The 14,301-nt window shown below is 42.5% G+C and overlaps 1 protein-coding gene across 1 annotated transcript; it reads left to right on the top strand.

The window, feature by feature from the left end:
* The first annotated feature begins 8,881 nt into the window (after positions 1-8,881).
* Positions 8,882-10,963, top strand: LOC149074685 (uncharacterized). Its single transcript, XM_089247160.1, has 2 exons — positions 8,882-9,006; positions 10,421-10,963. Exons 1-2 carry the CDS (start codon positions 8,887-8,889, stop codon positions 10,922-10,924), a joined length of 624 nt encoding a protein of 207 aa, XP_089103286.1. The 5' UTR covers positions 8,882-8,886; the 3' UTR covers positions 10,925-10,963.
* Positions 10,964-14,301: the final 3,338 nt, after the last annotated feature.

Below are 14,301 nucleotides of genomic sequence, written 5' to 3'. Positions count from 1 at the left end.
AAATATTAAAGGTACAACCTGAGGGAAAAGATGTCCAAAATAATTCCAATTAATCCGACACACACACTACATCATATATACGGAAGGAAGAGAAAATATGAAGAACTATCCCAACGGTTTTTCAAAACGCCGCGGCTATTAAGTGACGTCATTTGGAAGAAAAAAAGAGAGAGGATAGAATGAGAAAAAGAGAAAACCAGTTTGAAAATGGCAGTAAAACCCGTTTGAAAGACGCGCTAGGACGCTAAAAACACGGAAAAACAACAGTCAGCGCCACCGACTGGCAGAATTCTACGAACATTCTGGAACAACGACAACCCAGCAGAACAACAACAAACCAGAGCGCGCCAGCGATGGCAACTTATCGCCGGAAAAAAAGTCGCCAATTTGGCGTGTCCCTTATACCAAAGCTGTTCCTTTAAAAATTCAAAAGACAAAAACAAAAACAGAAAAAAAAAACAACAAAAAAAAAAAACCCAGAAATATTGATAGCCTTGCGCTTGCATTTAATCAGAAAACATATTATTTAAGTTCTTAAGATAAGTTACTTAAATAAAGATATTGGTAGAAAATTTTACACATCTAAACTTGCCCGACAGATGGCGACTTCATATGAAGCATAAATACGATGTAAATATTATATTCTTATCGGATTCTATATATTATACCAGAAATTATGACAAATTATAAAAATTCAAAAAAAAAAAAAAAACCCAGAAATACTGACAGCCTTGCACTTACATTTAATCAGAAAACATATTACTCCAATTACTTGCACAGTTATAATAATAATAAAAAAAAAAAGATATATATACACTGCTGGCCACCCAAATTGCAACACCAAGAAAGACAAGAGATATCGCAACAATATTTATTTTGTAGATAACATGTTGACCAAGCATCAAATGATTAAATTTATAGACTTCTGTGAAGTGTGGTTCCTGCCAAAATTAGTAGCCAGAGTAGCCGCCATTGTTGGAGATCACCGCTGCCACACGCCTCGGCATTGATTCAAAGAGACTTTGGATGTGTTCTTGGGGTACAGCAGACCAAGCAGCTTCCACGCGTTGCCAAAGTTGATCTGGTGTGGCAGCTGGGGATGTAATCTGGGTCAATCGTTGAGCAACCATGGACCACATGTTTTCTATCGGCGAAAGATCCGGAGAGCGAGCTGGCCAGGGAAGCAATTCAATCTGGCGATTGACGAAGAACCTTTGGACAATGCGTGCCACGTGTGGTCGCGCATTATCCTGTTGAAATATGGCTGTGGGCAAGCCCTGAAGGTAAGGAAGGACAACTGGCTCCAACACCTCGGAGATGTAGTGCTGGCTTTTTAAAGTACCGGCAATGTGTACTAGAGGAGTGCGAGAGTGATATCCAATACCGCCCCATACCATAATACCCGGTGCAGGACCAGTGTGGCGGTGCATGACGCAGCTGTTCAGCATCCTCTCTCCACGGTGTCTCCAGACTCGAATCCGACCATCGTGGTGTTGCAGACAGAAGCGTGACTCGTCAGTAAAGACAATTTCATTCCATTGTGCCGTCCACATCCTTCTTTCATCGCACCATTGGCGGCGGAGACGTCTGCGGTTCTGCGTCAAGGGTAGACGAAGCAATGGACGTCTTGCGGACAGACCACTCTGCTGTAAACGGCGTCGAATGGTACGCGCAGACACTGGATGATGCGGTACAGACTGAATGTGCTGTGCTATGGTTCGTGATGTGGCTGAGCGATCCGTCACTGCCATACGCACAATACGCCTGTCATCACGTGAAGTGGTGCACTGAGGTGGATGCGATCGAACACTTCGGTCCGTCGTACCCTCCTGCATCCAACGATCACATATCCGCATTACAGTTGTTTGGTTTCGTCCAACACGACTACCGATTTCCCTGAAAGATAATCCACAATCTCGGTAGGCCACTATCCTTCCTCTGTCGAACTCGGATACTTGATCAAAAGATGATCGCTGTTTTCTACGAGGCATAATTGATCGCTTTTTTGAAAAAACCACAAGAAAAACACAATTGCCGTACTTCAAATCGTCGAAATCTCCAAGCCTTAAATAGCGCTTTGAAGTGGCGCCACAGGCGCGCGTAATGTGCGTCTGCGCTGAAATTCTAATCATTTGCATATCTCACCTCCGCTAATGCATGTTGTGAATTTCATATTATTTGCATGCTTCCTTCAGGGTGTTGCATTTACGGTGGCCAGCAGTGTATATTATACTATCGTATTACTCACATATCTAATCAAGATTATCCCCTTTGCTTTTCCTCTAATTTCTCGTCCTCCCCCCGATTTTTCTATGCCCATTTAATAAAATAACAATGGGTATATAGCCATGTCGATTACCATAAAACTCAAAAGAGTCCCATGATGGAGAAGATGCGGCGAAAGCCGGTGCTTCGTATCACTGTTCACGGTAACGGTATGCCGAGAAAAAGGCATAGAGATCCTCAATTTCACGAAGGAGGAAAAAAGCATAGCTAACTACGTGCTAAAAGGCCTAGATGCAAATACGAGCGCCGGTTTAAAATTCTAAATATTTTCCAGCTCTCAACGAAGAGACGAAATCGAACAAGGAAACGCCTTGCGATCTGGAAGATAACAATTCCGAGGGACGACAACACCATCAAATTTTCAGAACTGTCCCGTTTAAGACATGTGATCGTAGACATCGCCCCTTACAGAAGAAGGCCCAGCTTCCCGGAGCCGAAAAGGTGCATGCGATGGACCCACACAGAGAGAGACTGTTCGTTTCCTCCCAGGTGTATTAAATGCACGAATTCACATCCCGGAAAACCGTGCGAGAATGTCACCGGCCAAGATCCCCCGGTCTGTGTGAACTGTGGGAAAAATCATCCGGCGTCATATCGGAACTGTGAAGCGTATAAGGCAGCCGAAAAATCCGTAAAAGCCGAAGTCAACCAACCGGCAAAAAAGCGCAAGATAAGGGCCTCTTCAACATTACTGAGATCTCAAGCATTCCCGTAGAAATCGAGCGCTACAAAGGAAACAGGAACACACTGCAATGTAGAAATTGTTTAAAGCTCGGCCACACCTCCATTTCGTGTCAAGAGCGAACTAGATGCGCCTTCTGTTCGCAACCTCATAGCGGCAGGAACTGCCCGCACAAGGGCAATATTAACCTCAAAAAATGTCTACTTTGCGGTAGTAAACACTGCTCAACCTTTGGGGGCTGCCCCGTAAAATTAAAGAGACAGTCACAAGAAACTGGTAGATTGATTATCTCCTCCCTCCCAGCAGTATTCCGAAACGACCCATTGATAACCAGAAGTGTCAACACCAGGTCATTTGCGGACATCATCAGAGGCACGCCCACTCCAGCCAGTACCCACGAAGAGGTAGAGAACACACCCATGGATGTCTCCCCTCCAATACCGCTGTCCAGGAGAAACTCGTTTACTCCCCTCACAAACAAACCAAATTCCCTTGCCTTTACTAAAGTAGCTAATTACTACACGAAGAAAGGGCCACACCCCTTATTTAAAGGCTACTCAATGCAACAACACGATTACGCAAGAGAGCTAGAAAAAGCTATTGAAGAGCAAACTAATAGTGACATCCGATCTCTTCTTGACGAAACCCTATTAAAGGTTGAGAAAAATTTAAGCACACCCCCGATAATAAACGAAGAGAAGATTACAGAAGTAAACATTGAGGTGCCCCGCCCCCCAACAACGTAGAAGGCAGCTGTGAGCAAATCCCATCCCTTATATTTACACCTCATGAAACAGACGTTAACTATGAAATCAAATCAATCATGCTCTCTACCCAAAAAATTTCTAATATCATCAAACCTCCAAAAGAAGTAGAAAGCAAGCTTTCTGAGATTCTTCTCAGCCTAACCGAAGTTCTTAACTTCCTCGCACAAAGCTCAAATAATTAGTACATCAGCCCACGTAGACAGCTTCACCCCACCCAGGCCACTAACGTTTTTCTCCTGGAACGCGACTAGCCTCAAGCCCAGCCTAGAGGAACTGACAGAAGCACTAGTCGAGCACAATGTAGACATCTTCCTCTGCCAAGAAACCTGGCTAGTGCCCAGTACACAAATTAAAATCCCTCGCTTCCATTCTATCCGCCGCGATAGATTACATAATCGTGGAGGGGGCGTGGCTTTGTTTATACGAAACAACATCCCATTTAAAAGGCTCGATCTCCCAGACTCTTCTATGGAAGCTATCGCCGCAACTATTAACATTAACAACACTAATATCAACGTCATTTCTCTCTATAAACCCCCTAATAAAAACCTTGATCTCAACTTGCTTGCACATATTTTCAATACTAACACGCCCACTCTGGTTGCTGGTGATTGGAACCTACATCATGAAGCCTGGAATTGCAGGTACAATCAGTCGAAGGGCACCGCCCTCTTCCGATTCTGTCAAAACAATAACATTGACATCCTGGCAACCAGAAAACCCACCCACTTCCCTGCATGCTCCATTCAGATCCCTTCTGTTATTGATTTCGCTCTCGCTAAAAACTTTGACCACACCTTCTCCAGAACTTGCGGACTCTAACCATAACTCTATTCTCATTAAACTCGACTTCCTCTTCCCTCGTAAAATTCCCTTCAATCTAAAAACAAATTGGGAGTCTTTTACTGCTGAACTTGCCTCTATCCCAGAGATCTCGATCGATATCCCAACAGAAAATGCCATCGACGAGAATATCGCCCTGATCACAGAAGAGATTCATAACGCCATCAGTAGGTCCACGGCCAAAATAAAGGCAAACGAACACCAATATGGACTTTCCAAAGATCTACTTAAAAAATTAGAGAAAAAAACAAATTAAGTAAAAAATGGCAGAGGCTTGGAACAGATAAGATCAGGCTCTCACAAATGGAGAGGGAGATAAGAGCAGAGATAAGGGCATTTAAACACGAGAGATTCAACTTCTTCATGAACGAGGTAAATATCGCTGACGGCTCTATTTGGAAGGCCCTCAAAATTTGTAAACCAAAACTGAACCCCATCCACAGCATTCATGGGAGCAACGGTGGAGTTGTGTTCACCCCAGAAGAAATAGCGGAGGGTTTCGCTGATCAATTTGAACAGCAATTTGCCCCAAACGGCCTCCAAAGCGCTGGCATCAGATATCGCATCCGGGATACTATCTCCGACTTTTTACAACGCAGCCCCGCCCCCCAGTCAACAAGCAACGAGGTCCCGCCCACCTCGATACAAGAACTAAACGAGATAATAAAACACCTTGCAACAAGAAAAGCCCCAGGTCGCGATAACATCTCCAATCAGGCGATAAAGGCGTTCCCCCCGAACATCAGGGCATCACTGGCCAATATTTTCAACGCAATGCTTGCCATAAATTACTTTCCCCCAGTATGGAAAGATGCAATTGTTAAGCCCATCCCCAAACTAAATGCTGACCCCCTTTTCCCCCAGAATTATCGCCCAATCAGTTTGTTATCAAACATTGGGAAGTTATTTGAACGCATTTATATTAAGCGTCTCCATAGTTACTGCGATAGAAATTCTATAATTCGAACAGAACAACACGGGTTCCGAAAAGAACACTCTTGCGTAACCCAGCTGCTCCGAACAACTGAGTACTTCATGGACGCCGTCAACAATAAAGATTATGTTTGTTCTCTCTCCCTCGACTTCGCTCGAGCGTTTGATAGAACAAATCATGATACACTAATCTTTAAACTCATTAATTTAAACTTTCCCCCGAAATTCATTTATTTCGTAAGAAATTACCTCCAAGGCAGACATTTCTCAGTGAAAATTGGTAACGCCCACTCTACGAGAAGACCTGTAAGGGCCTCGGTCCCTCAGGGAAGCGTATTGGGCCCTTTATTGTTCTCGCTTTATGTTAATGATTTCCCCGCCCCCCAGCGAGGCCTCATAAGCCAATACGCAGACGACGTTTTAATTTCCACAAACTGCAGAGACCCCAACAAAGCATACGAAAATCTTCAGGAAACGGTTGATGACATTGAAGACTATTGTCTTGACTCAGACATTGCACTAAATCACAATAAGTGCAGCTTTATATGGTTCCATAAAAGAAGAAACCCCCCTTGGGACCAAATCACCACATTGAACTTGGTCGTGCAAGGCTGCCCCCGAAACAGCAGATTAAGTACCTGGGCATATTTTTCGATCGTAAACTTAATTTTAAGGCCCACACTGAATATGTCAGAATGAAGGCAACCAAACAATTAGGAATGCTCAACAGAATTTTCTTCCCTAACAGTGGCCTTTCACTCAAAAACAAAATGCACCTATACAAAACTGTAATTAGACCTGTAATTTCTTACGCCGCCCCTGTATGGGCCTTTGCAACAAAGAAGAACATAAATACATTGCAAATATTCGAGAACAAAAACTACAGAAAATTCACCAGAGCAAGCTGGTACATGAGGAATATTGACATTCGCAGAGACTTGCAAATCAATTCATTTTTTGATCATGTCAAAGAATTAGCAGAATCGCAATACGAGATTCTTCGAAATTCGGAACAGAGTCATCTCTCAGAGCTAGTCGTATATGACCCCAGAGTCATATGGCGGTATGGACGGCCGCAGAACGTCCTCTTTAGACCTTGGTAAAATGTATAGTGTATAAATCCCTTTCTTTCGAATTTTTCATCATTTTTTCTCTTATTTTTGCATTTCATATCTAAATCCAAGGAGGGAGGGGGCGTTCCCAGGTCCCTTTAAGACGAGACTGTTTCTAACGAAACACAAGCCGATAGATGGCGGCACTAACGTCTGCAAGTGATGACTCGGAAAACGAGCACAAAACGAAACCAAAGTGAACGTCAATATGAACGAACTTTTTCTTGGATATATACTTTCCAAATTAACCTAACACCAACGATTCTCAAGATCACACCCAGAGGTTTTTTGTTTCGCATCAACATCGCGGAGATTTTTCCTCATTTTTCCACTTATTTAACATCTTGGACCTGCTTAGAAATTTCTTAAACCTGGACATTACGGAGTGCATAATCATACCATGACTCTCTTTCAGCTCACGGCAATGGCATTTCTACCTGAAAAAAATTTATGAAACTGAACTCGAAAACCCCGAATTTGTCAAATTTTCTTACACCACACTTACACACATAATTCACACACACACACACTTACACGATACAATATAGGTCACGTACTTCGTGGCCCGCTGCTAAGTCTGGCAGAACGGCCATTAAAAATTGTGCCGTGGTACCAGCGAATCCAATCTCAATTCAGTTCAGTTCATCCAGCCCGCATGGGGCCATCCACTAGAAGAGAACAAGAGCGCACTACAATAAGACGCTCGCAGCCTTCAAGAAGTCCATTTTCAGAGACAGTATTAGTACGATTATTTTCAAAGTCCAGAAAAGATAGGATATTCGATGAGAAGAAAGTTTAAGAACACGAAAAAAAATTTCGTGAAAAAAAAAATCAAGTTTTTTTGAAGAGTGGGGTTTTTTTTTGATAGAAAAAGATGAGAAAAAGAAAAGAATACTTTCCGATTATTATAAGGGTTTCTTCGATTTTTTAAGGCGAGGAAAATCGAGGCTTATTTTCACGAGATAATATTCCCGGCCTCGTATAAGAATTTTTCGAAGACTGCTCGCCGGTCTTTTTTTGAGTTGAACTGAACGATATCCTCGAAGCAAAGTTTCGCATATTCAAACATATATAATGTTGAATTTGGGCATTCATCTTCGTCGGCTCCGGTGAGGTCGCCGATGCTTTCGGCTTGTTTGGTTGCCGGGCGTGGTTCGGCATCTATCTTGCGTTTCGGTGCGGCTTTGCTGGTCGAGGTCTGCTTACTCGGGAGTTTCTCGTTTTCAAGTTTTTTGTGAAGTCCGTAGATGTAGGGTGTGTTGCGAAGTCCGTAGAGTTTGAACTCGGCTTAGGATTGGTTCTTGTGTTCTAGACGGTTTTTTTCTGTCGATGCAACTTCTGGACTTGTATTTTTCGTCGATTTCTTGGTAATTTTCCCTTTAAGGCGCGTATACACTAGCGCGCGGATCGTGTAATGCAAGCGTTCGCAATCGGTTGTTCAGTAATTTGTACGGTGTTGCGAACGATTAACGAATCATTCTTGATCTGTTTGAACCGGTCCACTGGGAGTCGGTTTTTTCGACGAACACAAAGGGATTCTTCCTTCTAGTTTGGACGGCGTCATTATCGGTGTGCGTGTTTGTACGTGCTTCTGAGCCTATCTAGAGCCTCAATTTTTTTTCCTCGTCTTATTTCGCGAAAGCCATTTATAGTCCTAATAAATTTGTCATTTTTAATAGTCATTTATCGTCATTTTAATAGTCATTTATCGTCATTTTAATAGTCATTTATCGTCATTTTAATAGTCATTAAATTCGTTTATCATATGGCGTGGACCGAAGAAGATTGTTTTCAGCTGATTGAAATGTATAAATCCCAAACATTATTATGGGATCCTCGCCATGTACATCATTTCCGCAAGAATTTGAAGGAGGATGCGTGGCGAGAGATTAGCTGCACCATGGGCCGACCAGCAGATGAGTGCAAGTCGAAAATAATTAGCCTGCTGGCATCCTACCGTAGAGAAAAAGCCAGAGAAAAAAATAGTAAAGGAACAGGAAAAGGTAGGTGGTTTTTTTGTATTGAGAATTTCTATATATTTATCTATAGTTCTAACTTGAAGTAAAACATGGTCTCTCGATAATATTTCTTAACGTTTACCCTTAATTATTTTGTTATCTCGATTAATGTGTGTTGATTGAACAAAATTGATTGCAAAAAACATTGAAATGATGTAATATTGAACCTGTTGATTGTTAAACCGATCAGCACACATTAATGAGTACACACCCAAATATATTTTTTTACATAAACTGGCATTGAAATGTTGCATGAATATATTTTTTTTCTAGGAACCACGGACGTTTTTGTCAGCAGATGGTTTGCTTATGAAGCGTTCCGATTTTTACAGGATAGGGATACTCCGAGGAGTAGAATAGATACAGTGAGTAAAATAAAGCTTTACTTATATGTTCCAAACTTCATTAAAATACAAGTAGGGACAATAATATAGGTTGATTAAATATTCCCCTACTGTACCGAAGAGTGTTCAAAGACATGATTCCCTACCCTGCCTCGGGCCCATTTTATACTGATTTGTGTTTATTTTTAAAAATATTTTTTTCAAACTTACTTGGTTTTTATTTTTCTTGAGTGGCCGAGGGGTCCCTGGGAGTCAACACAGAGCCCCAAGGGATCCACCGAACACCATTTGAGAACCGCTGGTGTAATGACATACAATTGCATCAAAATAATTCCTTCACATTCGTTTAATAATTTTTATTACCATATTTGTCAAGATTTGACCATGTTCATGAATATAAATTCTGCCAGGACAGAGCCCCTTCTTTCATGCAATAGTCAGCTAATTCATCTCTTATTTTGTGGAAGTAGGCTGAAGATCTTCTAGGTGTATTTTTCAGCGGTACCATAGAGGTCATGTCTTCGGTGTTCCTCCACGACCCTATAGTTAAAACACCATTCTCTTCATGATCTAGTGAGCCAGGTGGTGTGTATAAATTCTTTGAATTGGCCCTTAAATAATTATGTAACATGATGATGCACATTATTATCAACTCTGCCTTCTCCGGCTCCAGAAGCATTGGTTTTCTCAGTACCCGAAATACTGAGCTTGATATTCCGAAAGCATTTTCCACAACTCGGCGAGCTCTACTCAGTCTGTAGTTGAAAACCCTCTTGACTGAACCTTTTGGATGCTCTCCCGAATAGGGCTTCATGATGTTTTCACTTAGAGGAAATGCACTGTCACCTACAACGAAGTATGGAACTTTCATACTGCGTCCAGGAAGTTCTTCTGCTAATGGCAATCCCATTGTATTTTCTGTGAGCATATTGTACAGTTTACATGTTTTGAAAACCCCCCCATCCGATATTCTGCCTTGACACCCTGCGTCAGCAAAAATGAAATTGTACTCTGCATCCACCAATGCTAACAGGACCACACTGAAGAAAGATTTGTAATTGAAATAGTCACTGCCAGATTTTATGGGGGCTTGTAGGGTTACATGTTTGCCATCGAGGGTACCTACACAGTGAGGCAGATTCCAAATTTTTTCAAAGGCTGTAGCGATTTCCTTCCAATCAGTGGGTGTGCTGGGACGCTGAAATAAAATAAAACAATATAATTTCCTAAAGCAAAAATCATTGACTAATCATTGAACATATTAAATTTTATTAAATGAAATAAATCATTTTTAATCTTCATAAGTAGAGAAATTTCTTTCTAACACAAAAAAAAATACATGCTGTGGTTAAGAATGGTTTTTCTCTGCTTCAAGAACATGAAATAATTTGTTCATTGTATTGAACTCATGGTTTCTCACTATATGTATTTTCAGGAAAATTTGGATGCTGTTGGAGAAGAAGAACTGGAGGTGGAATATATTGTGGCAGGAGATGAAGATGCTCCACCAGAGGAAATGGGCACTCCTCAGAGACCTCTTAAACGGAAAAGTAAAGACAAAGATTCCAACGCAGAAATGTTTTCAAGCGCATTTTCTATTCTGAAGAGTGCTTCTTCGAACCTGAAGAAAATGCCAGCAGAGAATGATGAGATTTCATCTTTCTTCAATTATGCCGCTGCGAAAACAAAAAACTTTTCTCCAGATGCACAGAGAGCGGTTCAATGCGCAGTATTTGAAATTTTGATGAAAGCCGATCAAGGGTTGTACGATTGGCCCCGTGAAAGTGCCTTGACAACATATAGGCCATCTAGGCCACACATCTCTCATCTTTCTGCGGTAAGTTCATCACCGCGCCCTTCAAGGCCTGTCTCGATGGAGTCACCATCGACTTCAACAATGAGCCAACAGTCACATGATGATTTCGATGATTATGTGTAATTTTTTTTTCTTTTGTCAATAAATATATTTAAACTGAAATTTTTGAGAAAACATTTTTGAGTAATTTTTTTAAACTGTCCATACTGCAATTTACTACCATTTCCTATGGAAGAGGCGAGTTATGTGTGTAGTGCAGTCAACCACATCATAATGTGTTCAACTTTGCCACGAAGCTGGGCTGAAAGATATCTCCGCAATGTGATAAATCCAGTGGTGAGATTATCCGTATTAACGTGTAATGAAGTTATATATATGTTGTGGGTCTGATGCTTACTGTTTTTCAAATGGGAAGTCGGAAGCCACAAGAAACCAATAAAAAATATCGAACAAGCTAAATTTTTTTAAATTACCTTAACGTATCCTTTCAATTCTTGGATAAGTGCTGCACAAACCTCTGGAATTATTCGTCCAATTGATTGCTTTGAAATTCTGAAGAGATACTGCAGACTGGTATACGAATCTCCAGTTGCGAGGTATCGCAGCGTTACAGCCAACCTGTATAAATTTATACTCGCATTATGCATTGGCTGACTTCGTATTGCTTATTTTCTATTCAGCAACTACAATTACTATCAAATTCACGCCAAAACTTGTCTAAATCGCTCTATAAGAACTACACATTTTTTAAAATGTGCTGCTTATAGCTGATAAGATATGCACAATTATAAGCAACTAATTTGACTAATAAATGTAACAAAAGAATTAAACATGACAATTATAAAACTCCAAAAGGAATTTGTGTCTGCAATGATTTGATTTTCTTTTTAAAATTGAAAAAGAAGGGAAGGGGGGAATCCAAGCAAAACGTATGAACAATATAAGCTTACCTGTCTTGAGCGGAGATAGGAGAACGCATACGAGTTTCCGTCTTCGAAATTAAAGGTCCTATTCTCTTGAGAAGATCCTCGAAATCGGAAGGAGACATCCTTGAGAAATTTTTGTATTGCCCACTCATACTCTGAGCCTTTAAGTCCAACATTAATTCCGCGCCAGACCGTTTTTTATACAGCTCCGTCCTCCACCAACGTCGAGGTTTTCTCTCTTTTTTATTTAGCCCAGCCATTAATATGACCGCACTACTCATTACAACTAAAGCCAAGTTTTCCTCACGAGACATTTTTTTTTATGACAAAAACTACTCACTAGTTCCTCAATAGTTGTTACCGCCGCTCACAACCTACAGATGGCGTTAAAACAGCTCTCGGATGGAGCCATCGTTGATGATGATGATTCGTTTCGGAAATCGTACCCACTGAATGCATTGCGAGCGCTTGCGAATGCTTGCATTGCACGATCCGCGCGCTAGTGTATACGCGGCTTTAGATGTTATGTCTATTTTTTCGGTGTTACGAGAAACGTTTATATTTTTCCATACAGATCTCGGGAGAAACGTTGGGCATTCCTTCGGTTTTGGTGAATTTTCGTCGACTGCTTGGATGGGGCGTCCCTTTTTTACGGGTAACCAGTTCCCGGATTTTAGCCGTTGGAGTTCAGCTATGTAAGAGCTACATTTTTTGTAGCTCGCTGGGTGGCCTTTTTCCTTGCAGTTAACGCATTCCGGTAGATGTGTCCCTCTGATTTTTTAGCACGGGTGGCCGATGTGGCTTTCTGTGCATTTGATGCATCTTTCGGCGAAATTGCATTCTTTGGCTGTGTGCGTCCATCTTTGACATTTTACACAGCGCCTGGGAAGTATGCGGCTTGGGTGTCGTCTAAAGATCTCGACTCGGATAGGCACGAAGTTAAGTTGGTGCAGTTGAAGAATGGTTCTTGATTTCTCGTCACGAGGAGTCACAATTTTCCAGAGGGGCAGTTTGCGTTTTTTTGGTCTCCTTTTTTGAGAAGTGAGTTGTTGAATGTCCAGAATTTTATATCCAAGTTTTGCGAGCTCGTCCTTGATCTCCCCTGTGGGTGTCTGGGGGTCTAGGCCTTTTAGCAGAACGGCCGTTGACTCGCTTGCTTGTGTAGCGTAGTGGATTATTTCAAATCCTTCTTCGCGTAGAAATTTCAGGACTTCCTTTTGTAGGAGAATCGTGTAACAGTCTTTTTTTTAGTTTAATTTCGAACTGTTGTGCGCAGATGTCACTGATGGACCGAGCGATCCGGAACCAGCGGCCGCCACCGACGAAGGTGACGGCGTGGCTGTTTTCAGCTGCCGTTGGAGTAGGCGAGCTGTCACTCATAGCTGAGGGCGTGGTGTTTTCCTCTGGGAATCGTTTTGGTTGGTCCGTTGGGTGACGATCACTCTTGGTGGTCTGTGGAAAGTTCGATTTCGATGGGGGATTTCTTTCGTTATCGATTTTTCTTTCGAAGATAATGGTGGAGATATGGGCATCCACTGGGGGGGGGCCATCTGTCGACGCTGAAAGTAGGCTCAGGTTCATCAAGGCTGGGTTTTCCTTGGTTTTCGTGTCGGCGGTAATTGTGCAGACTTGGTTGACCGTTGCCGGAGGGTCTTTTCCCGTTGAAGTGTGGACGGGATGCCTTCCGTTCAGCTGCAAAAGGTACATCTCGTGGAGTGCGGTCGCATATTTTTTTGCTCCGCATTTTCCTATTATTATTCTTTTCAGGTACACGGACCCGTACGTGCCAAGCAGCCTGTCCAAACCGGGGTAACGAAGAGCGGCGTGCTACAATGCTGCCTCTTACATGCTAGATTGGTCCCGGAGAAGGAGGCCCTCTGGAGACATCTCCAGAAAATATGTCGAAGACAAAAAGCCGAACGAAAGAGTCACCGAAGTAGTTGAGGCAATTGCTCAGCTCATGTTTGGGCTGAGTAAGGAACAGGTAGCGGAAATCCTGGACACAACTACCACCAAACGCTCCTGCAAAACTTTCTCTCTTTTTAGGTCGACTTACGAACTCTTCAAGAAGTCCAAAAAGCTGACATCTGAGGCAGAGAAAATCAATACAAGGACGGAGCTGATAGATAACTTCTATCTTATGACTGTTATCGCGGACGCGACCCATTGCGAAGTCGTCAGGAAGCGAGCCAAATCCAACAAGAAAAAGGCCCTGGATAGTCCTCCAGAAGATGCCGGTGCCCCGATCTTCTCTCCGGTCCCCTTCCTGCGTTCGGGGAATTCGACGTTGCTCGAGGAAAGCGCGGCTTCTTCAGATGAAACCCTGACTCCGCCCACCAGCCTTGCGCAGCCAATAGAGAAGCCGTCCCCTGAGGGAGACACAGAAGCTCCGCCTCCAGACCCGAGCGGACCAACCACGTCGAACCAAATGCGTAAAAGGCGCAAAATCCCTCCTGTCTACGTCTCGGCGAATGGGATGTGGAGAACTCTGGCAGCAGAACTGGATCTTATCTGCAGTCACTCATTTGATGCCAAGATTCAGAATGGGAAGGTCCTGGTCTTCCCAACTACAGA

Source organism: Pholcus phalangioides, unplaced genomic scaffold, assembly GCF_987345545.1.
Source record: "Pholcus phalangioides strain wild (caught in Gottingen) unplaced genomic scaffold, Ppha-v1.0 ptg000017l_1, whole genome shotgun sequence".
NCBI classification, from domain to species: Eukaryota; Metazoa; Arthropoda; class Arachnida; order Araneae; family Pholcidae; genus Pholcus; species Pholcus phalangioides.
The sequence above is the reverse complement of the archived record's forward strand: the minus strand, read 5'-3'. Positions and strand labels throughout refer to the sequence as shown.